Consider the following 27,242-nt stretch of genomic DNA (forward strand, 5'->3'; position numbering starts at 1 on the left):
TTCTGGGACAGGGACAGGGACCCAGAACAGAAAAGGTAAGCGTACTACTAGATTTCCCCATTCCCCAAAACGAAATCGGCCATTATGAGGTTCCTAGGCATGTGCGGGTGCTATAGAAAATTTGTACCACCGGGAGTGCAGGAGGCGAAAGAGGCCGGTGTGCTGGCCTTTGCGTCCCTAGTCCGGGAGTGCAGGAGGCGAAAGAGGCCGGTGTGCTGGCCTTTGCGTCCCTAGTAGCCCGGCGAAGGATTTTGCTACAGTGGAAGGACGCGAGACCCCCAAGCGTGGAGACCTGGATCAATGACATGGCGGGCTTTATTAAGCTTGAGAAGGTTAAATTCGCCCTGAGAGGATCGGTGCAAGGGTTCTTTAAACGGTGGCAACCTTTCCTCGACTTTCTGGCTCAACGATAGGGTACTGGGACAGTAGCAGCAGCAACCCGGGGGGGGGGGGGGGGGGGGGGGGGCGTTGATTATGTTAGCTTATTTTATGTAAATTCGATTTATCTAATTTTAATTTATGGTTAAGTTCTCTTGTTTGGGGGGGGGTGGGGGAATGTGATACATGTGATGTTACGGTATGGGGGGAATTGTGGGTGTTATGGGGCTGTTAGTTGCATATTACTGCTTTTTGCTATACTTTTTGTTATATTTTCTGCAAAAAATTCCAATAAAAAAAATTAAAAAAAAAAAAAGAAGAAAATTTGTACCATAGCGGTACCTTTGACTGATGTATTGCAGAAACAAGCAAAAATAGAAGGCCTGTAGAATGCAAAACAACTTTTGAGACATTGAGGGCCATGTTAGTAAGCGAACCATTGTTGGCCGCTGCGAATTTTAACAAAGCTTTTAACATGGCCACAGGTGCCAGTGACCTGGGGGCAGTGCTACTACATGATGACAAGTTAGGGATAAGAAGCTGGTGAGATAGTTTGCAAAGAAACTATGGGCGAAATTCTCCGACCCCCACGACGGGTCGGAGAATAGCGGGAGGGCCTTCCCGACATTTTTCCCGCCCTCCCGCTATTCTCCCCCCCCCCCGCCCAACTCCCGACACGAATCGCTGCCGCCGTTTTTTTACGGCCGGCAGCGATTCACAGCTGTTCGATGGGCCGAAGTCCCAGCCCTTTACGCTGTTTTTACGAACGGCAAACACACCTGGTCTGGCCGTTCGTAAAAACGGCGGGAACAACTCGCTTTTTATAACCATGGCACCGATTGGCACGGCAGTACCACGGCCGTGCCACGGGTGCCATGGGCCCGCGATCGGTGGGCACCGATCGCGGGCAGCGGGCCCGATGCCCGCGCACTATTTGTCCTTCCGCCGCCCCGCAGTATCCATTCGCGGGGCGGCTGAGGGGCATCCCGGCCCGCGCATGCGCGGGTTTCGCGCAAATACGCGATGACGTCATCCGCGCATGCGCGGGTTGGAGTCTTCCAATCCGCGCATGCGCGGCTGACGTCATATGACGCATCAGCCGGCGCTAACTCCGGCAAGCGGGCTTAACGAAATTCGTTAAGCCCATGATGCCAGAGCTTGCGGCGTCGGGCTGCTAGCCCCGACCGGGGACCAGAATCGGTTCCCGGTCGGGAAGGGGCGTGCTGGCGTCAAACCCGCCCGGGTTTGACGCCAGCCTTACGATTTCTCCCGTTTTGGGAGAATCGCGCCCTATGTCTGTGCCAAAGGAAATACTCCACCATTGAGAAGGAAGCCTTAGAATTGCTACTATCCTTCAGCCTTTTGAAGTTTCTGTTTGGCATGGCAAAAAAACAAAGCCTAGTCCGTACTGACCATAATCTCGCGTTTGTGGAAAAATGTAAAACTCTGAACAGAAGGGGCGGGATTCTTCGCGCCGCCGCGTCGATTGTGATTTTGGCAGAGAATGGGTCCGACGTCCGGTCCCTGAGAATCGCCGCCAATTGGGCGTGCGCGGTCGATGCGGCACCGGTCGAGGGCCATTGAAAGAGGCCCAACGCGGCAATTCACCGAGTGCAGCTGACCAAGTTCCCACCAGCGTGGTTCTCTCATGGTTCCACCCGGCGGGAACCCGGCGTGGCGGCTGTGGACTCAGTCCACGGCCACCCTAGTGGGGTGGGCCTCCAGGATGGCCAGGCTACCGATCTTGAGGGGGCCTATCTTCTTGGGCCGGTCCACGGTGTGTGTCGGCCATGTCTCGCGGGGCAGCCGATGCAGGCCGCCGCCGTGCGCATGTGCGGACCCCTGGCTGGAAATGCAGGACCCCGTATCGGCAGCCGGAGCTGCGAGGACTACTCCGGGGCCCTGCTAGCCCCCTGCAAATCGGAGAATCACTCTGGACTTTCTCCAGGGAAGTCCAGAGTGATTCGCGTGCGTTTTTTCACGGGCGTGGGAACATATTCCCATTATTGGAGAATCCCCCCAAGATTGTTCCATTAGAGTTTATTGTTGCAACCTTTCAACAAAAAAATTGCGTATATTCCTGGAGAGGACAACATTATTGTGAATGAATTGTCACAAGTCTAAATGCTGAAAAGTGGCGGATGTAAGATTGGGTGAACATATGCATTGTAAAGGAAGGATGAATGGATGTGTTTTGTGTCACAAATGCTGTGATGAAATGACCGTGCAATGATGTTTCACCCCTCTAAGGGGGAGGGATGTAAGAGTCCCTGCTGTTTATTTCCTTTGTTCACATTTTAAAATTTTTATTTTTGGTGTTTTGTTCTGTAAACCCATAATCGGGATGTGCCTTTAAGTCTCAAAGTTAAAACAGCCTGCTTGTCAGGACACTTGTGTTCCCAGGTTTTCTACTTTGGAAAGGAAAGGCACTAGTCGGTATCAGAAACCAGATTGTGGAAGGAGTCAGTTCGATTGGTTAATTGATAACCAATGGGATAGCTAGGGTCAGTGTTCTGCCTGACAACAATCATCAATTAGTTCCTGCATGACACTTTCCGAGAGAGCTTAGCAGAAGTGTTTAGACTTTGGAAGTGAAAAGAACTCCCCCTCTCACAAAGAACTGTTCAATTGTTTCTTTCTCTTTCCACCACCCTTTCCCCTCTGTGTGTGTAGAGAGAGGGCATAGTTAGGAAGGGGGGGTTGGGAAAGGGGTGGAAGATAGTCAGTTACATTTTCTGTCTGTCTAATTATAATAGTGTACATAATAAAAGGTTACTTGTGTTTTAAAGTTACAAACCCGGTGACTGTAGCTTACTGGGTTCAACCAAGGACCTCGGGTATTTTAAGTAAAATCTAATTTCACCTGTGTTGCGACTCGGGGTCAAGTGTGGCTGGAATTGACTGCGCGTTAGCCCAGGGTGTTGTGACAGTTTACATGACATGGCATTACTGGCTGGGCCAGCATTTATTGCCGATCCCTAGTTGTCCTTCAGAAGGTGGTAGTGAGCTGCCTTCTGGAGCCACTGCAGTACCTGAGGTGTAGGCACACCCACAGGAGGTGTTATGGAAGAGATTCTACCATTTTGGCCCAATTGTGTAAAATGGTAACGCAGGATCCCAGCGAATTCAGCACTTATTAATTGCTGTTTTTAAAACTTCTGGTGAGTTTGAGCTACTTGTGTACTGATCCAGCACTATAATTTCTGACTCACAAGTGTTTTAATTTCCCTTCTTGTATTTGGCCACTAATTATTGTTTACCAAGCTTGTTGAGACTAGCTTCAGAAAATTGGAATGCTTGTTTCTTATATAAATACAGTGCTGCAAACTGGGATCAGTACAAGTGATCATAAAGGGATCAAAATTGGCGTTAAAAACCCAGCCTGTCACAGATGCCAGTCTTCAGACAATATGGTATCAAAAAATAGCTGAATGCACTACAAAGGCAATGGGTCTGCTAACATTCTGACTGTAGTACTCAAGACTTGTGCGCCAGATCTGGCCACGCCCTTAGCCAAGCTGTTCCAGTAAAGCTACAACACTGGCATCTACCCAACAATGTGGAAGATTTCCTGGTCTGTTCTGACCACAAAAAGCAGGACAAATCCAATCTTGCCAATTCCCGCCCCATCAGCCTACTTTTCATCATCATCAAAGTGATGGAAGGTCATTGTGATCCGAGTGGTGTTTGCTCAGCAATAAACTACTCACTAATGCTATATTTTGGTTCCATCAGGGCCACTCCGCTCCAGACCTCATTACAGCCTTGATTTAAATGTGGACAAAAGAGCTGGATATCAGAGGTCGGGTGAAAGTGATTGCCAAGGTAGCATTTGATTGAGAGTGGCATCAAGGGGCTAACAGAATCAAGGCAAAAGCTGTCCACTGTTTGGAATCATACCTAGCACAAAGAAAGATGGTTGTGGTTGTTGGAGGCCAATCATCTCAACCCCTTTACATTGCTACAAGACTTCCTTAGGGTAGTGTCTTAGGCCCAACCATCTTCAGTTGCTTCATCAATGACTTTCCCTCTATCATAAGGTCAGAATTGAGGTTTTTCCCTAATGATTGCACATTGTTCAGCACCATTTATGCTCCTCAGATACTGAAGCTGTCCACGTGCAAATGCAGAAAGACCTGGACTATATCCAGGCTTGAGATGATCAGTGGCAAGTAACATTTGTGCAACACAAGTGCCAGATAATTACTATCTCCAACAGGAGAGAATCTAACCATCTTGCCTTGACATTCAAGGACAGTACCATCGCTGAATTCCGCATGATCAACATGCTGGGGGTATCATTGACCAGAAATTTAACTGCTCCACCCAAAATATTGTTGTTGCAAGAGCCTGTCAGAGGTGGCCATTAACTTATCTTCTGACTCTCCAAAGCCTGTCCACCATTCTCGAGGAGCATAATGGAATACTCTATATTGCCTAGATGAATGCAGCTTCAAAGTTACTCAACAACACCCCCTGCAAGTTCCCTTCCGATTCATAAACCTTCCTGACTTGGAACTATGTTGCCATTTCCTCATAATCGCTTGGTCAAATCCTGGAACTCCCTCCTCAGCAGCACGGTGGATGCACTTACACCACATCGACTGCAACAGTTCAAGAAGGTGGCTCACCATCACCATCTTAAGTGCAATTAGGGATGGGAAATAAATGCTTGGCATGCTCACATCCCAAGAACAAATTTAAAAAATAAAATAATTTCAGTAGTGTCCTTTGTGGAAGTACGCCTCTCATTCACCCAGTCTGTTGTATGTCTGACTCTCGTACCACTCCAACAAAGCTGACACTTAGCTTCCCTCTGAAGTGGCCTCGAGAGTAATGCCGTTGGCAACTCGGGGTGAGCGAAAAATGCCACTGTTGTGCTCATTTCAAGGATTAATATTCTAAAAATTTCAGAAGTGCCTATGCTGATTTTGATTTTGGAAATGTTAATTCACTGCTCAACTAATTAAATATATTGTGATCAGGGCAGCATGGTGGCACAGTGGGTTAGCCCTGCTGCCTCACGGCACCGACGTCCCAGGTTCGATCCCAGCTCTGGGTCACTGCCTGTGTGGAGTTTGCACATTCTCCCCGTGTCTGCGTGGATTTCGCCCCCACAACCCAAAAATGTGCAGGCTAGTTGGATTGGCTACGCTAAATTGCTCTTTGATTGGAAAAAAATGAATTGGGTACTCTAAATTTATTTTTTTTAAATGCATTGTGATCCAGCAAGATTTAGAAATGAAACTTTTGAGTGTCAATTTTCCCTGGAGGCTTTAGGTCAGTGGTTCCCAACCTGGGTAGTGGTTATCATGTTCGTCTAACACGCAAAAGGGCCAAAATGGACATGCATATTATCAAAAATGTTCAGTTGACCACTGGTGATCTACGAGAGTACTGCAGGTGGTCCGTGGAGAAAGAAAATACAATTACTTGTACTTCCAATGTATCATAGTCGATGTTACATTATTATTCACAATGTTATTTGCTTCACAAACATCCTTGTATAATATAATCTGCAATGTCTGCGTGCATCTTAAATGATTAGAAATAGCTGCATTTTTAATACCCATTGATATGTAAGTTTGACTCCTGTCAACTGTAGGCTGTGTCAAAAATGTTTAAAACAGCTTGTGTATGTTGTGGTCCGCAAAAGATTTCGATGGCGTTCAATGATCCGCATAAAGGAAAAGGTTGGGAACCACTGCTTTAGGTGCTAATGTGATGACCAAGCAAGAATAGTTAATGCTTAGTGCAAAATGCCATTTTGGTTAAGGAATTGAGAATTGTGTAGGAACAGCTGCCCAGAAGGTCGTTAAGGCTCTCATTGACAATGAAATTTCCTGCAAAATGCTCATAATCCTGTGATTACTGACATATATTGGCTCCCAATCAAGCAACTCCTTGATTTTAAAATTCTCATCCTTGTTTTCAGAATCCTTCACGGCTCACCCCTCTGTAAACTCTTCTAGCACCATAATCCACTGAGATATCTGCACTCCTCTAACTCTGACCTCCTCTGCATTCTGAATTTTAATCACTGCACCATTGGTTGTTTTTGAGTGTTTCTCTAGTGTAGTGGTTATCATGTTCGCCTAACACGCAAAAGGTCAAAACCGGACATGCACATTATCAAAAATGTTCAGTTGCAAAGTCACCCAACTCTGGAATCTCCTCCCTATATCTCTCTGCCTCTCTACCTTGCTTCCCTCTTGTTTAAGAGTAAGGTGTCGAGGAGAGATGAGGAGACATGTTTTCTCTCAAAGGGTCGTGAATCTCTGGAACTCTCTTCCGCAAAAGGCGGTGGAAGCAGAGTCCTTGAATATTTTTAAGGTTGAGCTAGATAGATTGCTGACAAGCAAGGGGGTGAAAGGTTATCAGGAGTAGCTGCAAATGTGGAATTGAAGTTACAGTCATAAACCATGAACTTACTGAATGGCAGAGCAGGCTCAAGGGGCTGAATGGCCTACTCCTAATTCATATGTTCATATGCTTAAGACACTTCTTAAAACCTACCTCTTTGACAAACTTTGTGGTCATCTGACCTAATATCTCCTTATCTGGCTCAGTGTCATACTTTATATAATGTTCCAGTGGAGCATTGGACATTTTATTATGTTAAAGGTTCTACTGTACTTTCTAGGAGAAATGGAATGCTTGATCCTGGGCATCTTTCTATCGTCATCCATGCTCTGGAGGAGAACTGGGAAGAGATGAAGATGCCTTAATTGATCAAGGAAACTCTGTGTTACTCTGTTGAGAAGATCCCAGATATGTATTAATTTGTTGCTGGATGCACCACAATCGGGTCTAGCTCAGGACCATAAGAGGAAGAGGAAAATGCTGGGGACTAGACAAACATCATGGGACCAGGCAAACATCAGGTAGACAATCCACAGTGGGAAGAGACACTGGCGGCTGTCAAGCTGAAGACTGCTTTTGAGAGTTGCCCTCCAACATCACATTTCAGAGAATGGTTTCCAAATGCCCCATGGCTGAGGGTTTATCTACCCGCAGCCTTTTCAATCCCTTCCAATAATAATGGCAATCGCTGAACTGCATAATAGTGATATTCGCTCCACATCCAGAGCAAACACACATAATGAAAACATGGCATGGCCAATAACACTTACAAATCCTATTCACTCTGATGCTAAACTTTACTGGTTATCCTGTAAGTGTTACTGCCTGTTCTTGCCTTATCTGGTGCTTCTGTGAAATGGAATCTGAATCTCAGCAGCATGTGAGATGGATGGGTGCTGAGAATTTAAAGAAAACCTTCTTGGACACCCATGAAAGGCTGTGAGACGTGACGGCACCGTCTCAGACAATATCATCTAAGCACTGCTTTTAGCAGCCTGGCTGTTTGGCTGAGAGGCAGCTGCAAGAGAAATAGTGGCATTGTGGGGTGCGAAGAAGAAATCTGCCATCCAGACAGAGGCCAGTAGATTCCTGCTCATGATTCCTCTGCTACTAACTCAGGACATCTGTTCTGCTAGTCCGCTTAAATTTATTCAACAAAGCCAGTTGAGAGAAGAATGGTATTGGAGCCAATCTTTTTTTATATAAATAATTTTATTGTCCTCCTTTTTCACATTTTCATCCAAATTTACACCCACCAACAATCAACGGTAACAAATACAATCCCTTGGCCAACAATTCCTCCCTCCCACCAACCCCCAAACAACCCTCAACATGTTAAATACAAACATCAAAAAAAAGGATTCAGGAATTCACCATCCACCTATACATAGACACCAACAACGTACACAGTCCAACAACCCCAACACCCCCCTTCCCCCCCCCCCCCCCCCAATGTTCGATGTCATCCAATTCTTGAAAGTACATAATAAACAAAGCCCATGAATTGTAGAACCCTTCCATCCCCTCAACTCAAACTTCACCTTCTCGAGTGTTTAAAAACTCCAACAGATCCCCAGCACGCCAAGACACAGGGTGGAGAAACTGACCTCCACCCCAACAGGATTTGCCTTCGGGCAATCAGCGAGGGCGAAGGCTAAAACATTTGCTTCCGCACCCGCTCCCAACCCCGCCCGATCTGATACCCCGAATGTGGCCTCCAGAGGACCCGGCTGAATCCTCACATGTACCACCTTCAAAATTACCCTGAACACCTCCCTCCAATACCCCTCCACCTTTGGATAGGACCAAAACACATGAACGTGGTTTGCGGGGCCCCCCCGCAATGTTCACAAACATCCTCTACCCACTCAAAGCGCCGGCTCATCCTCACCCTTGTGAGGTGCGCCCTATACACCACCTTTAGCTGTATCAGCCCCAACCTCGCACACACAAAGTTGAGGCATTTGGTACTGGAGCCCATCTTGACTCAGTCTTGCATTTTGCTACAGAGTGAAACAATGCAAACATACAGCTAACTCAACCACACAGGAGTTTCAATATGTCTCTCTTTATATGTGCTCAAGTGAAACCCCGATTAATGCCCAACACTTCCTTCTAATTAAACACAATTACTAAAACAGTTAACACTGATCTGCTGGAGGACAGATGTTTGGCAACAGGGACTATCTGCAAGTGTCTTTCAGCAAAGGTGGCCAGAGCCACCATGGCAGCTGGTTAAAGTTAAATTGCAGTCATTTCATGACAAATACCAGGACTGCAGTGGATCTGTGTCCTCAGTCATCAGGCGCTGCATGCTGTCAGTCTTGGTTGTAGTGTGGGGCTGGTCAGCCTGGACTCCAGGCTGTGCGTCATTGGGCCAAGCCAAGGCAAAGTCTCCATCGTCATGACCAATAGGCTTTCAGGCAGGCTGAACATGATGCAGCAAGGTATGTTGTGTAAATGTCAGCGTACAGTCAGAGGTGGATGAAGTATGTTGTGGGTACGATGCTAGGTTATGGTTATTGAGAGGTGCGTTTTGTGAGAATCTTCCCATGACCACTCACGACAAGTTGTCTTCTCTCTGTCTCCTCTCCTCCTCCTCACCCCCCCCCCCCCCTCCCCCCCCACACACTGTCATGCCTGTGGCAACAGGACCTGCTGGATCACATCCTTTGTCTCTGAATCACCCTTGAATGTTCTGCTGTGTGTCAGTCAGCGCACTCCATACCTCCAGTGGAAATGGATGTGTGGACACAAATATACAACTCCACGAAAATTGCTTTGAATCATAGAATCTACAGTAGGTCGCACATTTAATAGCTCCCACCTGTGACGGACGTTTGGACCTTATTCCCCCGTTTTCCCCCGGATTTTCTGGGATAAATCGGTGAAGAGTGAGGAGAAATCCCCCTCTAGTGTATGGAGAATTGGACCAGAAGTGGCCGTGTGAGAAGTCCTACAAGGAAGATTCGAGCAGAGCTGGTAATGTGGGAAAGCATGGCAGTGAGCAAGGGAGGCGGGGAAACGGCACAGTGGTCGACAGAGCAGCTGGTGAAGTTTTTCGAAGATTGCTTCGCCAAGCTGAAGAAGGACACGCTGGACCCGATTAAGGCTTCGATTGATCAAATGGTGCAGAATCAAGAGACCCACGGAAGAGCGATCCAAGAGGTGGAGAAAAAGGTGTCCGAGCACGAGGAATACCTAACCGTGCTGGAGACCAAGGCGGAGATGATGAATGACCGCCAGAAAAGAATGCAGAAGAAGCTGGAGAACAGATCCAGGAGGCAGAATCTTAGAATTGTCGGCTGCCCTGAAGGCAATGAGGGATTGGATGCGAGGGCGTACGTGACGGACATGTTGGAGAAGTTGGGGGCTGAGGCGTTCTCTCGGCCCCTGGAAGTGGATAGAGCGCATAGAACCCTCGCGAAGAAGCCCCGAGCGAACGAGCCGCTGAGGAGCGATGGTGGTACACTTTCACCGATTCCTGGACAAGGAACGCGTTCTGCGGTGGGCCAAGAAAGAACGGAAGAGAAAGTGGGAGAATTGTGAGTTGTGCATTTATCAGGACCTGGGCGCGGATTTGGTTGAGAGGCGAGCTGGGTTTAATCGGGCAAAAACGGCCCTCTTTAAGAAGGGGGTGAAGTCATTCCCAGCCCGTCTGTGGGTCACACATGAGGAATGGGAACTAAAAGACACTGAAGCCTTGGAGAAGTACTGTGGCGACGATTTGTTGTGCTGGGCTGTGTAAGTATAAGTAGTGTTATGTGTAATAAGGGGCTGTTTGGATGGCTAAAGTTAACTTTGTCTTGCAGGGAGCTGGTTGGAAGGGGGGTGGTCTTTCGGGCTGGTTTTGATTTTGTGTTTTTTTTTCTAAAGTGGCTGTTTCTTCATTGTTTTTTCTGATGTTTGTTTACTGGGGAATGTGATGCTTTGAATATGTTTGTCCAAATGGGGGGAGAAGGGAGAGAACAATGGGGAGACAGACTGCTTGGTGCCATGGGCGGGCGCTATCAAGTCAGCATGGGTCAGCTGACTCACGGATGCACAGTGGGGGGCGAGCAGGTGTTAAGCTGGAGCTTGACTTGGGGGGGTTGGGTTTATAGTGCTGTTGCTGGGGGGGGGAGGAAGAGGGGGGTGGGGGAGCTGCTTTGCTGACAGGGGAGGAACTATTACTGTGGGACAAATGGGAGGTCGGGAATGGGGAATGCCCGAGGGGGAGCCCGCAGAGGGCGCAAGCTGGAGGCTGGCTAAAAAGGGTGATGGCTAGTCGGCCGGGGGGGGGGGGGGGGGGGGGGGGGGGGGGAAGAAGCCCCCCAACCAGGCTGATTACATGCAACATCAGAGGGTTGAATGGGTCAAGAGGGCTCGCGTGCTTGCGCATTTGAGGGGGTTGAAGGCGGACGTGGCAGTGCTATAAGAGACACATCTAAAGGTTATAGACCAGACGAGATTGAGAAAGGGGTGGGTTGGCCAAGTATTCCACTCAGGGCTGGACTCAAAGACCAGGGGGATAGCGATCTTGATCAATAAACGAGTGGCATTCGAGGCAGGGAGAATTGTGTCAGACAAGGGGGGGTAGATACATAATGGTGAGTGGGAAGCTGGAGGGGGTGCGGGTGGTACGCGTGAACATATATGCTCCGAATTGGGACGATGTGGAATTTATGAGGTGGATGTTAGGTAAGATCCGAAACTTAGAGTTACATAACCTGATTATGGGAGGAGATTCCCATCGTCATTGATCCGGAATTGGACCGGTCAAAATCCAGGACAGGGAGGAGGCCGGATGCGGCAAAGGAATTGAAGGGGTTTATGGAACGGATGGGGGGAGTAGACCCATGAAGATTTGCACGGCCGAGGGCGAAGGAGTTTTCTTTTTTCTCCCATGTCCACAAGGTATATTCTCGCATTGACTTTTTTGTTCTGAGTAGGGCGCTAATACCGGGGGTGGTGGATACTGAGTACTCGGCAATCGCAGTGTCGGATCATGCCCCACATTTGGTGGATCTACGAGTTAGTGTGGAGAGAGGGCAACACCTGCTGTGGAGACTGGATGTGGGGTTGCTAGCGGACGAAGCGATCTGTGGGCAGGTTAACAAGTCCATCCAGAACTAACCGGAAACAAATGATATGGGGGAGGTCTTTGCAGCGACGGTTTGGGAAGCTTTGAAGGCAGTAGTCAGAGGGGAATTAATCTCGATACGGGCACACAGAGAAAAGGTGGAACGGGCTGAGAGGGATAGGTTAGTGGAGGAGATACTCCAGGTGGACAGGAGATACACGAGGCCCCGGACGCGGGGCTACTGAGGGAGCGGCGGAGGTTGCAGGCGGAGTTTGGGCTGTTGACCACAAGGAAAGCGGTAGAACAGTTGAGGAAGGCAAGGGGGGCGATTTATGAGTATGGGGAAAAGGCAAGCAGAATGTTAGTGCACCAGCTCAGAAAAAGGGAGGCAGCGAGGGAGATAGGGAAAATTAAGAATAGAGGCGGGAATACTGTCCTGGACGTAGTGGGGGTGAATGAGGTGTTTAAGGACTTTTATAGTAAGTTATATGAGTCAGAACCCCCGTCTGGGGTGGAGGGGATGAGGCAGTTTTTGGATCAGTTGAGGTTCCCGAGGGTAGATGAGGATCTGGTGGAAGGGCTGGGAGCCCCAATTGAAATTGAGGAAATAATTGAGGGGCTGGAGGGCATGCAGTCGGGCAAGGCCCGGGGCCTGACGGCTATCCGATGGAATTCTATAAGAAGTTTTCAGAGATATTGAGCCCACTGCTGGTGAGAACATTTAATGAAGCAAAAGATAAGGGAGTCCTCCTCCCAACAATGTCGCAGGCCTCGCTTTCATTGATCCTGAAACAGGAGAAGGATCCGGAGCAATGCGGGTCATACAGGCCAATTTCTCTACTGAATGTGGACGCCAAACTGTTGGCTAAGATACTGGCCTCAAGGATAGAGGACTGTGTCCCGGGGGTGATAGGGGAAGACCAGACGGGATTTGTAAAGGGCAGGCAACTCAAGGCCAATGTTCGAAGGCTGTTAAAATGTTATTATGATGCCCTCAGAAGGAGAGGAGGTGGAGGTGGTGGTTGTGATGGATGCGGAGAAGGCTTTTGATCGGGTGGAGTCGGATTACCTGTGGGAGGCGCTGGGAAGGTTTGGGGGTGAGGGCTTTATTGACTGGGTGAGGTTGCTCTATCAGGCACAAGTAGCGAGTGTATATGAACTGGCTGAGGTCGGGGTACTTTAAACTACACCGAGGGACAAGGCAAGGGTGCCCCCTCTCCCCATTACTGTTTGCTCTGGCCATAGAGCCATTGGCCATGGCGTTAAGAGCCTCTGGGAACTGGAAAGGGCTGGTTCGGGGGGTGGGGCAGCACCGGGTCTCGCTTTATGTAGATGACCTGCTCGTGTATATTTCAGATCCGTTGAAGGTGATGGGGGAAGTAATGCGAATCCTGGGGGAGTTTGGCAATTCTTCAGGGTATAAGTTGAACGTGGGGAAAAGCGAGATGTTCGCGATCCAGGCAAGAGGACAGGAGAAGAGACTGTCTCTCAGAATGGTAGGAAAGAGCTTTCGGTATCTGGGAATCCAGATGGCCCGGGAATGGGAGGCACTGCACAAGTTAAACCTGTCCCGGCTTGTAAAACAAATGAAAGGGGACTTTAAGAGATGGAACATCCTCCCGCTATCACTGGCGGGGAGGGTACAGACCGTGAAAATGATGGTCCTCCCCAGATTTCTGTTTGTCTTTCAGTGCCTCCCCCTCTTCATCCCGAGGACCTTTTTCAAGTGGGTAAATAAGGTGATTTCGGGCTTTGTGTGGGCGGGTAACACACCACGAGTGAAGAAAGTGTTGCTGGAGCGCAGTCGGGGGGAGGGTGGGTTGGCGATGCCGAACTTCTGTAACTACTACTGGGTGGCTAATATAGCCATGATTAGGAAGTGGGTAGTGGGGGAGGGGTCGGCATGGGAGCGGATGGAGGCGGCGTCATGCAAAGACACACGTTTGGGAGCACTGATAAAGGCACCTCTTCTGTTATCGCTGGCCTGATGCTCCACAAGTCCGGTGGCGGCTCTGAGAAACTGGGGGCAGTGGAGGAGATATAAGAGAGTGGAGAGAGCATCGGTTTGTATCCCGATTTATAATAATCATCGTTTGTACCGGGTAGGCTGGACGGTGAGTTCCGGAGTTGGCAGAGGGCAGGAATTAGAAGGATGGGGGGATCTATTTATAGACGGGGGGCTTATAGACAGGATAGAGTAGTCTCCAGTACCTGGGTGGGAGAGGGGAAGGTATCAAATATTTACCAGGAACTTTTGGAATCGGAGGAAACTCTGGTGGAGGAGCTTAATGGCGGGACGAGTTAGGAGGAGAGATAGAGGCGGGTCTGTGGGCGGATGCCTAAGCAGGGCTAATACATCCTCATCATGTGCCAGGCTCAGCCTGATACAATTTAAGGTAGTCCACTGGGCACACATGACAGTGTCTAGGATGAGCAGGTTTTTCGGGGCAGGACAGGTGTGCGAGGTGTGAGGGAAGTCCAGCAAATCATGTCCACATGTTTTGGGCATGCCCAAAGCTTGGAGGGTTTTGGCAGGATTTTGCTAAGGCAATGTCCATGGTGCTCAAAACACTGGTGGTGCCAAGTCCGGAGGTAGCAATCTTTGGAATGTCGGAAGAGCCGGGAGTTTAGGGGGCGAAAGAGGCTGACGTCTTGGCCTTTGCCTCCCTGGTAGCCCGGAGACGGATCTTGTTAATGTGGAGGGATTCAAAGCCCCCGAGTGTAGAGACCTGGGTTAGTGACATGGCTGGGTTTCTCAGTTGCAAGAAAACAAAGTTCGCCTTCAGAGGGTCAATGGAAAAGAGTTGGGAGAGGATATGGGGGAGGGGTTCTGGTGTGAGGTGCTACAGAGAGTGAATGCCTCCACCTCATGCGCGATATTGGGGCTGATGCAGCTGAAAGTGGAATACAGAGCACACCTCACGAGGGCGAGGATGAGCCGATGCTTTGAAGGAGTAGAAGATGTTGAATATTGCCGGGGGCCGCGGGGGGGGGGGGGGGGGGGGGGGGGGCTAATCAAGTTAATGTGTTTTGCTCCTGTCCAAAGCTAGAGGATTACTGGAAGGAGGTTTTTCGGGTAATTTCTAAAGTGGTGCACGTGAAACTGGACCCGGACTCCCGGGAGGCCATATTCGGGGTGTCGGACCAGCCAGGGTTGGAAATGGGTGTGGAGGCAGATGTTGTAGCCTTTGCCTCGTTGATCACCCGAAGGCGGATCCTGGTAGGTTGGAGAACAACCTCTCCACCCAGTGCCCTGGCGTGGCGGGGGGACCTGTTGGAATTCTTGACTCTTGAGAAGTTTAAGTTGGAACTGAGGGGAAGGATGGAGGGGTTCTACAATTCATGGGCATTATTCATTATGCATTTTCAAGAACTGGATAACATCGAACGTTAGTTGGGGTGTGTGGGTGGGAGGGTTGTGGGTGGGGGGGGGGGGGGTTGGGGGGAGGGGAGCTGTGTGTGTTAATGGCGACTATGGGTGATCCCCAATTCCTTTTTGTCATTTGTTTCTGTGAACATGCGGGCTAATGTTGGGGTTTGGTGGGAGAATGAGCGTTATTGTTATGGGGATTAACATATTTGTTACTGATTATTGTTTATTGTTGGAGGGTGTAAATTTGGGAGAAAATGTGAAAAAGGAGGAGAATAAAAGATAATTAAAAAGAAAGAGGGTCAATGGTAGGGTTCACCCGGAGGTGGCAGCCGTTCTTTGACTTTCTCGGGGAAAATTAAAATGTCAGCAGATGCAGTATTCCGGGGGTGGAATTGTTGATTTATGGTTGGGATGTGTGAAGATTGGGATGGGGGTGGAAATGTTTATGTCATTGTTATCATTATAAAAGTTTTAAATACATTAATAAAATATTTTTAGAAAAAAGAATTTGCAGTGCAGGAGGCGGACATTTGGCCCATCAAGACTGTACTGGCTCCTGAAAGAGCACACCCTACCTAAGCCCAGACCTGCACCCTATCCCTGTAACAAGCAAAGTGGATAATGGGGATCCTGTAGATGTAGTATATCTGGTTTTCCAGAAGGCGTTTGACGAGGTGACGCACAGAAGGTTAATTCACAAGGTGAGATCACATGGGATTAGGGGTAATTTATTAGTTGGATAGAAGACTGGCTGACGGACAGGAAACAGAGAGTCAGGATAAATGGGTCTTTTTCTGGGTGGCAAGATGTAACAGGTGGGGTGCAACCGGGTTCGGTCCCTGGGCCCCAGCTATTTACAATCTATATTAACGACTTGGATACAGGGATAGAAGGTTCAATAGCCAAATTTGCAGACGACACAAAAATAGGTGGGATAGTAAGTTGCAATGAGGAAATAAGAACCTTACAACTGGATATAGAAAGGTTAGGCGAGTGGGCCAAATGTGGCAGATGGAGTTTAACGTGGATAAGTGTGAGGTCATGCATATTGGTCAAAAAATGGAATAACAACTTATTATCTAAATGGGGACAGACTTTGGGGATCTCCGATGCAGAGAGATCTAGGTGTTCTTGTGCAGGAATCACAGAAACTAGCATGCAGGTGCAGCAGATAATAAGGAAAGCAAATGGAATGTTGGCATTTATAGTAAAAGGAATTGAGTATAAAGGTAAGGAAGTGTTGTTGCAACTATACACGGCGTTGGTAAGACTGCACCTGGAGTATTGTGCACCGTTTTAGCCCCATTATTTGAGCATAGATGTAGTTACATTGGAGGCAGTTCAGAGGAGGTTCACTGGATTGATTCCAGACTTGAGGGGTTTGTCGTATGAGGAGAGATTGAATAGTTTAGGCCGATACTCTCCAGAGTTTAGAAGAATGAGGGGAGATCTAATTGAGGTATACAAGATGCTAAAAGGTATGGATAAAGTAGGCATGGAGCTGATGCTTTCTCTAGTGGGGCATTCTAAAACGAGAGGTCATAATCTTCGAATAAGAGGTAGCAAATTTAAAACAGGTTGAGGAAAAACAAAATCTCCCAAAAGGTGTGAATCTGTGGAATTCGCTACCCCAGAGTGTGGTGGATGCTGAGACAGTGAGTAAATTTAAGGAGGAGTTAGAGAGATTTTTAATTGATGAAGGGCTATGGAGAATGGGCAGGACAATGGAGTTGAGGCCAGGATGGAATCAGCCACGATCACATTGAGGGTGTTAGGCTCCGGAGGCTAAACTGCCTACTCCCGCTCCTAGGTCATGTGTTCTCAGAAGGAGATGCTCTGGCTGATTTCGTAATCCAGCTCTTGGCTTGTAACATTGTAGGTAGCAGATGAGGAACATATCAGCCATGATAGAATGGAAGAGCAGACTTGATGGGCTGAATGACCTAATTCTGCTCTTGTATCTTATGAACCTATGAACCCAGCAACCCCACCTAATCTTTTTGGAAACCATGGGGAAATTTAGTGTGACCGATCCACCTAACCTGCACATCTTTGAACTGTGGGAGGAAACCAGAGCATCCGGAGGAGACCCACGCAGACAACGTGCAGGCTCCACACAGACAGTGACCAAAGCCGGGAATCAAACCCGGGGCCCTGACGTGGTGAAGTAACAGTGCGAACCACTGTGCTACCAAGCTACCCATAATTAGCAATTGACAGCTATGATTGCAGGTGTCTGTGTTGGTGCCTCCAGGCACGTTTAAATCATGATAATCATTAATTAGCCTCAAAATTGTGAGCTAAGATCAGACTTTTCAAACCCAACTTGCCTTATTGGCATAGCATCCACTTAACACCTTGTTTTCATCACTTTAACAATCTAACCCCTGTCATCTGTTAATTGAAAACATGTTCTGTGCCACGGTTAGGGAGGTATGGCAGGTGGCAACTGGTCCAGATCTCTCATGTTTACTCACCGCAGCCAATTTCCTGGAGGTGGTACAAGAATGGCTTTGAATCTCTATCCGTAGTCTCATTTTTCACTCCATTCCATTGTTCCAACAGTTCATGTACCAGAAAGTGTGCTGTATTTTAAACAAGATAACACCTTTGAAAAATCATTTTTAACAGTTAAAGAACATGCAGTTTTCAAAATACAAAACAGTTAATTTGCTTTCTCTCATTTATGTGATGTATGCCAGAGGCAAAACCCTTGTTTTAGCTATTTTTTTATTGCAGTTTGCTGCTGTTGTGACTGGGTTAAAGGTCTCATTTTTTTCCTGAATCTCATTGCATGTTAGCAAATCAAGAAGTTCAACTTGCACAGCTTTTCCCTTTTCAAATAATCACAATTTGAATCACAGGGTTGAAGTGTAGTGCAATAGAATGTAATGTTTTCATTACCGCCTTTTCTCATTGTATGTGCGTCTTTGAATAGCTGGGCAATCCAATGTACGTGCATTTCTTTGTAATATATTTTGGTTTATCTTCCTACCTCCACTCTCCACCTCTTGTCTTTCTATGAATTGCAACACACCCAGCTGACTGCATACACTTGAGGGTCTTATCCTCTGCATTGGGTGGTTGCAAGGAAGTACATAGATAGGTTTGGCGGTTTTCCCTTCGCCTAATAAAATATTTATTAGCATTGGAGGTGCTAACTTGAACAACGTGGATGTTTATTCAGGCTCCACCTACACAATTCAACCTAGTAGAAAAAATTGGCCAAAGTACAAAAACCCGACAGTCCCTGGAAAGATGGGAACTCATAATGGAATATAATCTTACGACCTGCAAAACAATTAGATTTGAATGTTGCAGCCACTTGAAACTGAAACTCTAGATAGGAACATGAGAAGGCTGTGTAGCCCCTCAAGTGCATTTTACCATGTAATTAGATCATGACTGATATGTGTTTTATTGGGCTGAATTGTATGAGGTACCAGATTCACCGTACTTCCCGGCTGAGAAAGGTTGGGATTGTAACAAGCTGCCCTGCAGACAAACTGTTGATAGGCTGGAGGTGGGATTGCTGCCGCTCAGGGACAGGAAGTCACACCTCAAAGAGTTGCCAGCCAATTGGAGGCCAACAACCCTCCAATACTTTGAGAATGAACATGCCTTGTTAGGTCAGAGTTTGGGGAAGTGTTTGGGTGTTGCGCAGGGTCCCACATTTCCAAGCCCTGGTGAGGGAGATTTGTGGGTTGGGATTTGAGAGGCTAGTGGTGGTAGAGAAACTTGGGGGTATAAAACCTTGTTGGGGGTGCTCTCGGAAGGACACAGGTCAGAGGGGTGGTGGGGGAAAGAGGGTGGGTGAGGGATGCAGTTAAAGAGGGACTTCAGCCCTGTGCACCAACCACACAGCGAGACCAGGCAGGCAGACCACTTTGCATGGGCCTCTCCCACCTCCAGTTAAATGCTGGCTGCAGGAGTGGGCCCACTTAAGGGCTGCAAGTGACCCACTGGCTGGCATGCCATTCGATACCACCCCTGCTGTTGTTTTAATTGAGGTGGGGCAGGGGTGAGTGGATGTGCTGAATTTAACGAGCTCCCCTGCCTTCAAATCAGCCAACAGGGTTACTGTAAAATCGAGCTCTATATTGCGGTGAAGAATATAGCATTCTCTTCTTAAATTTTCATTCAGCTGGGAGTTGGGGTCCCTCTGCAATCCTGGGCCTGACGTGGGTGCAATGCCCCAGCAGCCATTGATGAATCCATGGAATCCCTACAGTGAAGAAGAAGACCATTTGCGCCATCGAGTTTGTACCAATCTTCTGAAAGAACACTTTACCTAGGCCCACTCCCCAGCTCTCTCTCTATAAACCCACGCATTTATCCTGGCCAATTCACTGAACCTACACATCTTTGGACATTAAGGGGCAATTTAGCATGGCCAAGCCTCATAACCTGCATATCTTGGACTGTGGAAAGAAACTGGAGCACCCGGAGGAAGCCCACGCAGACACTGGGAGAACGTACAAAATCCACAGTCACCCAAGGTCGGAATCAAACCTAGGTGCCTGGCGCTGTGAGGCAGCATTGCTAACACTGGAAGCTCTTAGTGGATGGCCATTCCATCGTTGGAGAGTTCAATCACAGGGAAGGCCTGACAGCAGTCAGTTGAGTGCCTAAAGGGCTCTTGATTCCATTGGGCCTCCTCCACTTAACTGCCAAGGATTCTCTGACTGCTGGGCAAGACCCTCATCGGCCTGACAAAATCCTGGCCTTGCTGTAAGTGATTGATATCACTGTCCCGTGAACAGGAATTTACAGTCTAATGCGAACCTCTACCTACAGTGTGGAACAGCAATAATCTCATAGCCCAGAAATGTCATGGGTAGAACTTTGGAGGATCACTCCTGAGCAACTATCACTTTACTTTTATCCACAAAAAACAACTAACCACGATGTATTTATTGTTGGTAAAAATGTCCACAAAACAGAGTTGATGCCGAGACAGCCCACGACGCCGGGAGAATCCCCGCCAGCCGCATGCGCGTGACTGACGCAGCTCCGGTCAGGGGCCGTTGAAAGAGGCCCCCACGGCGATTCTCCGCGGTTCCCGCCAGCATGGTTCCACATGGTCCCACCCGGCGGGAGCTCGGACCCATGGCCGCGGTGGCTGTCCTGGTTGGGGGGGGGGGGGGGGGGGCGGCGGGGTATCAGACTCCGGGGGGGGGGGAGGGAAGGCCTCCATGACGGCCAGGACTGCGATCGGGAGCCACCGATTGGCAGGCGTGCGCAATCCAGGGGGGGAGCCCTACCTTCCGCGCCGGCCTGCTGTGCGGCTCCGCCATGTTGCGTGGGCCTGGCGTGGAAACGGCCGCCACGCGCATGCGCAGACCCGCGGCCGGCAGTGCAGGGCCGCCTATCGCCGCCGGCATTGCCTGGAGCACTCCGCCACCGTGCTGGCCTCCTGTGGGTCACGGAATCGCTGGGCCAGGAGGCCTGTTGAGGCCGGCGTGAAACACTCCGGTGTTTACGCCAGCGTCAACACTTAGCCGCCGTATTGCAGAATCCCGGCCAACGTCGTTTTGGATTGACGGCAGCAGCCTGTTGGTGGATAGTGCGAACTTGCATCCCTTCTGGAATGTAACAGCATGGAATGGCTTGCTTAACTTATTGTTCAAATTTTTAAGATACTTTGGGCAAAATGTTATGCTCCCCCAAGGTGGGTTTTGAGGCGGCGGGGTGTGAGCGTAAAATTGAGTGGATGGGAATCCCCCTGGGAATCCCGCCTGCCTAAACCCAGATGCTATTTCACACTTGGCTGGGCAGGGCCTTGGGCAGGAAACCCACCCATTCACCTGTTAAGGCCCTTAAGTGACCACTTAAAGGCTATTTTGTTATTGCAGTTGCAATTGGATTACTTTGAACATGCTCATTTTTGCTGAATCTGATTGCATGTTAGCAAATCAAGAAGCTTTTTAAAAAATATTTTTATTCACCATTTTTTCATCATTTTCAGCATACAAAAGAAAGTCAAGAACAAGCCAACAATATATACAAAGAAACAGTCACACCCAAACCTAAGAAACTCCCACTCCCGCCGATTTCCCCCCTCGAGTCAACCCACCCCACCTGCTGCTCGGGCTGGTCCGGCACCCTGAATATGGTTTCTCGGGGACCAGGCTCCACATCCACATGCAAGACCCCCAAGATTGTGCTAAATATCGTTCTCCAAAACCTTTCCAACTTCGTGCAGCACCAAAACATATGAACATAGTTTGCAGGCCCCCTCCCACATCGCTCACAAACATTCTCCACTCCCTCGAACAGCCGGCTCATCCTTAATTTTGTGAGGTGTGGTGTATGTACGACTTCTAGCTGTATCAGCCCCAACCTCGAGGCTTTCACCCTCTGCAGCCCCTCACACCACAATCCCTCTTCCAATCCCAACCCCGCCAGCTCCTCCTCCCATTTTGCCTTAAGCACTTCAATAAACACGCTGTCCTCCTCCAGGATCCTCTCATAGATCAAATCCCCTCTCTAACCCCTCTGCTGACAGCATCCCCTCCAGCTGCAAAGATACCGGTGCTATCGGGAAAGTCAGGGAAACCTTTCATTCAAAATCCTGAACCTGCAGGTACCTAAACCCTTCCTCCTGTGCCAACCCATATTTCTCTGGGGTTCACCTTGGGTCAGAGACGCAGCTGGTTCGAGCCCGGCTGCCCACAGATACACACACCTTGGGGGGGGGGGGGGGGGGGGGAGGGGGGCATGTTATTGGACAGGCTTCGGGAGCACAATCTGGAGAGTTCCACATTGCTGCTGATGTACATCTGATGGAGGCAGAAACCTCCAGGCGAGACAGCAGTCGGAGATCTGCTGGATCCCAGGACCTAACTGGGTTCCAGCCTGATGCTGAGCCTGTGGAACAGAGTTACCCAGAGCTGATGGAGACTTTAGGGACAAACCTCAACGTTCAGAGGGAGATGTCAGCCTCACTCCAGTAGATCCATAGCCGCTTGGAGAAGTCCCAGAGGCTAGGGGCACAGGAGATGGGACCGGCAATGCCGTGGCACCCAGGCCAACACGGTTAGAGTGACGAACGCAGTGGAAAGCCTGGAGCAGGATGTTGGCACCATGAGTGAAGGTATCCAAGGCGTTGCGCAGTGACGCCCATGACAGAAGGTCTTGGCAGGATGTCTGACTTGCTGGAGGATGTCACCCAGTACCAGGCTGACCTTGATGAGGTTCAGCAGGAAATGACCCACTCTCAGATGGGCATGGCTGAGGCACTGCAGAGCTTGCTCCAGTGGCAGATGGGCATGGCTGAGGCACTGCAGAGCATGGCCCAGTCACTGAGGAGCATTGTCGAGGGTGTCGACACAATGGTGCAGACCATGGGGAACCACCAGGGCTGGCAGAGCCAGATCATGCAGGAGCAGCCGGGCTTGAACCAGCTGTCTCCCTCTGTCCCAAGTTGAATCCCAGGGCACTAAGGGCACCGACCGGGAGGCGACAGTGCCGTGTGCCAAGGTGAACTCATCACAGGGAGTGGCAACGGTGGGCACCAGCTCCCCTTGGTTCCACCCCTCTGATCAGGCTGCGTCTGGAGTTCAGTGCATGTGCCATCGCCGACAAGTGAGCCGGGCCCTCAGGCCCCAGAGCCCCCAGAGGATGCCGCCAGGAGGCATCAAAGGCAACAGGACGAGGTAAGCAGCTGGCTGCCTCCACCTCTGATGGGCATCCTGGGGAAACATCAAGATGTAGTAGAGATAGGAGGGACAAGCACGCCAAGGACTACTGAGGGCACCGGGTTTGGGGGGGGGGGGGGGGGGGGGGGGCACGATTTGGGTTGCACAGCACACTAAACACCTTATCACAAAAAAAATTATTTTTTAAAAATAAATTTTGAGTACCCAATTATTTGTTTTCCAATTATGGAGCAATTCAATTTCGCATGGCCAATTCACCCAACCTCCATATCTTTGGATTGTTGGGGTGAGATCCAGGCAGTCACGGGAAGAATGTGCAAACTCCACACGGACAGTGATCCAGGGCTGGGATTAAACCCAGGCCCTCAGCGCCGTAGACAGCAGTGCTAACCGCTGCGCCACCATGCCGCCACTTAATGCAATTATGATGCCTCTGTCACTTCCTTCTGCAATGCGGGCTGACCCCTGGACCCTTTGCCCATCCTCCCAGCGCACTTCTGCGGAAGGCCCCCAGCTCCCACCGAGCACTGGGGTGGAAGGCTCTTTGCCTGTGAGCAAAGGAGGCTACTCACCTCCTCGATTCCCCACAGAAGCCCTTCCGCCAGGTTCATGTTTCCCAAAAGGAGTACTAATCAGTGCCAGCGAGACCACTTGCTGGGGAGGCAGCTGAATGACGGGAGGCCATTGGAAATGTTTCTGTTAAATTCCGCCCTTACAAGTTGTCCCATCTAAGAAGCTGGGGTGCATCACTCTGAAGGCCCCCTTAGCAGCAACACATCTCCCCCACATACATGGACACAACCCCACACCCTACAATTGAAGACACCCCACTATGGGGACTCTGAGGTTAGCACTGCTGCTTCACAGCTCCAGGGTGCTAGGTTCAATTTCGGCCTTGGATGACTGTCTGTGTGGAGTTTACACTTTTTATCCATGTCTGCGTGGGTTTGCTCCGGGTGCTACAGTTTCCTCCCATCATCCAAAGATGTGTAGGTTAGGTGGATTGGCTATCCTAAATTGCCCCTTAGTGTCCAACGGTGAGGTGGGGTTGCTGGGTTACGCAAAAGGGTTGGAGGCATGAGCTTAAGTGGGGTGCTTTTTCCAAGTGCTGGTGCAGACTCGATGGGCTGAATGGCCTCTTTCTGTGCTGTAAATTCCATGATAAGATCACAGAGTTGGGGCATCATGCATCATTCCCCTGGGACTATGGAGCCCTGGGACCCTGTCCCCCCCCCCCCCCCCCCCCCCCCCTCCCCCCCCCCCCTCCCCCCCCCAACCACCACCACCACCTGGCTTACCACCTGATGCTGCAATAACCCCCATCTCAACCCAGCCTGGGCATTCCCTACCCTCCAGCACCTGGAACTTACCTGTTCAAAGGTTCTGGGTCTTAGTCCCAGAGAGAGCACTGCCCACTGCAGGGATGCGCCTTCCTAGGTTGAAGAGATGGCTGGCAGCTCTCACGGGCGGGACTTCCTTCCAAGGACAGACGAAAGTCCTGCCCACTGCCAATCAACCCTCAAGTGAAGGGTAAATGAGTTAGAGAGTTGGCGGCTGCACATTCGGCGCCGACTCTCAGGATGGCAAGCACTGATCACTCAACATCCTTAAAATTCTACCCTTTATTTTTCCAGAAATTTGAGACAGACTGCGTTTTATGGACCTAGGTCCACGTGCTGTATGTCTGTATGTCCTAATGATTGACTGATCAAATCAAACAACATGGGCGGGATTCTCTGACCCTGCACCGGGACGGAGAATCGTCCGGGGGGGGGGGGGCGTGAATCCCACCCCGCCGCTCCGACACCGGCTGCTAAATTCTCCGCTGCTGGTTTTTTGTCGGGGCGGGGAACGCGCCGCGCTGGTCGGGGGCCGTTGGCAGTGGACACCCCCCCCCGGCAATTCTCCGGTCCCCGATGGGCCGAGCGGCCATCCATTTTCAGCCAGTCCCACCGGCATGGATCAGACCAGGTCCGTACCGACGGGACTTGGCTCTGAGAATGGCCTGCGGAGACTTTGGGGGGGGGCACGGTGGCCTGGCCCGTGATCGGGGCCCCCACCGATCTGCAGGCAGGCCTGTGCCGTGGGGGCTTTACAGAGGCCGGCGCAGAGAAGAAACCCCCTGCGCATGCGCAGAAAACACGATAGCGCTCCTGCGCATGCGCCAGAACACGCTGGCGCTCCTGCGCATGCGCCAACTTGCGCAAGCTGGCGGAGGCCCTTCAGCACCGGTTGGAGTGGCGTGAACACTCCAGCACCGGCCTAGCCCCCGAAGGTGCTGAAGATAGCGCACCTTCCAGGCAGCCCGACACCGGGGTGGTTCACGCCACTCTATGGCCCCGGTACGGTCCGCCCGCCGGTTGGGGAAGAATTCCGGCGCATGTTCTTCTGGCTGTTTGTAATAGATAGTGTCATGATCATCTGAAATTCTACATTCTTGCATTTGTCCTGATTACTGTAAGACAAAATGCTTGGACATCTGTCATCAACAATGTTCTTGGTCTGTACTACCAAGTAACTAATAAGGAGAGGAATGCTATTCTAAAGGGGTTGCGGGAACAGAGAGATGGGGATGAGATGTGCACAAATCATTGGAGGTCGGTGCAGTTTTGGAATAGGAGCTCAGTAAATCGAGGCATGGAGCACAAAATGAAGGAAATTAGAATGAATCTTTATAAAAACGTGGTTCTGCCACAACTGGAGTATTGTGATCAGGTCTGGGCACTACACCTTAGAAAGAACATGAAGGCTTTGGGGCAAAGGAGACAGGAAAGATTTATGGGAATGGCTCCAGTTATGAGGAACTTCAGTCATGTGGATAGCCTGGAGAACCAGATGAAGAGAATGTTCAGTCGAGATTTGATAGAGATGATCAAAATCATGAGGGGTAGAGACCAGAGAAACTGGTGTAAGCGTCAGAATGAGAGGACACCGATTTAAAGTGAATGGTAAAAGAACGAGTGTTGACATGAGGACAACTGTTTTTACACAGTGAGTCTTTAAGATCTGGAATGCACTGCCTGAGAACTATCAGAGACAGTTTCAATCGTGACTTTCAAACGGGAATTGGATAAACTCCTGAAGAGACAAAATTACAGGGATATATGGAATGGTTGTGGAGTGGAACGACATGCATTTTGCTTGCAGAGAGTTGGCACAGACACAATGGGCTGAATAGCCTTCTCCTGCACTACGATTCTGTCATTCTCTAGCTGTGGTTTCTCTTCTTACAATGTTTGGCATTCAAAACCGGATATATCCTAAAATGTGTCCACAACTGGCAGAAGAACAAATATTATAATTTTTTAATGCAATTGTAATTTTTTTAAAATAAGAAGGTTGTATGAATTGAATCATTTATCCATCCTACAGGCAAAGAAGTTACAAGCCTTCAAAGATGATGTAAACAAGCTCTCACTTGCAGATTCATTCATGGTCCTGCTGCTGCGAGTACCAAGGTAAGGTAGCACTTTGGAAAATAAAGAGGGGAATGATTTGTTTGCGTAGCCCTGCTTTGCTGACTATGCCGATTCCTCGGAGGGCAGACAGCACCACAAATTGCTATCTACGTGGCCTGTGCAGTGTTCTTCTGTGATATCAATGGCCTCCTTCTGCACTGTATGTTCTATGTTCAATGAGGCATTCAAACATGGCTGCACAGTTAGTGACACACCATGCTGTCTGCCAACCATAGAACATAGAACATACAGTGCAGAAGGAGGCCATTTAGCCCATCGAATCTGCACCGACCCACTTAAGCTCTCACTTCCACCCTAACCTCGTAATCCGATAACTCCTCCTAACCCTTTTTAGATACTAAGGGCAATTTATCATGGCCAATCCACCTAACCTGCACGTCTTTGGACTGTGGGAGGAAACCGGAGCACCCGGAGGAAACCCACGCAGACACAGGGAGAACATGCAGACTCCGCACAGACAGTGACCCAGCGAGGAATCGAACCTGGGACCCTAGCGCTGTGAAGCCACTGTGCTAGCAACCGTGCTGCCGTGTTGCCCATCTCCAGGAATTGATACAAGTGGTTCCCCCAGATCGTTCTCTATATTAATAAATTGAATATACAAATGTGTGAATAATCGCTGATAATTTTGCTGGTTTGCAGCTATGCCCTGCGAATGGAAGCTATGGTTCTTAAAGAAGAGTTTTCTCCTGCATGTTTTACGCTATACAAAGAAATGAGAGCAATACGGATGGCTACAAAAGGTAATAAATACACTGATAAATTACAAAAGTACAACTCTCAGGTGCCACTCTTCTACTCAATTGGGAAGGATCAGTAAATGTTTTAAAGTCCGACAGTAAAATTCTGTAATGCGGCACATTTGTTCTGATGTATGGTAGAAACCTGGCTCCGAAACACCCATGGCACAAGTACATGCTCAAGTC

The 27,242-nt window shown here is 49.4% G+C and overlaps 1 protein-coding gene across 5 annotated transcripts in view; it reads left to right on the forward strand.

Moving 5' to 3' along the window:
• The window catches only part of fhdc1 (FH2 domain containing 1), a 159,647-nt gene that overhangs the window by 113,239 nt on the left and 19,166 nt on the right, over window positions 1-27,242 (forward strand). For all 5 annotated transcript variants that reach the window (XM_038792010.1, XM_038792008.1, XM_038792007.1 and 2 more), the window contains 2 exons: window positions 26,210-26,295; window positions 26,959-27,059. In XM_038792010.1, the coding sequence (XP_038647938.1) occupies window positions 26,210-26,295; window positions 26,959-27,059 (187 nt within the window). The remainder of the gene's footprint in view (window positions 1-26,209; window positions 26,296-26,958; window positions 27,060-27,242) is intronic.

This window comes from Scyliorhinus canicula, chromosome 3, assembly GCF_902713615.1.
Source record: "Scyliorhinus canicula chromosome 3, sScyCan1.1, whole genome shotgun sequence".
Lineage (NCBI taxonomy): Eukaryota > Metazoa > Chordata > Chondrichthyes > Carcharhiniformes > Scyliorhinidae > Scyliorhinus > Scyliorhinus canicula.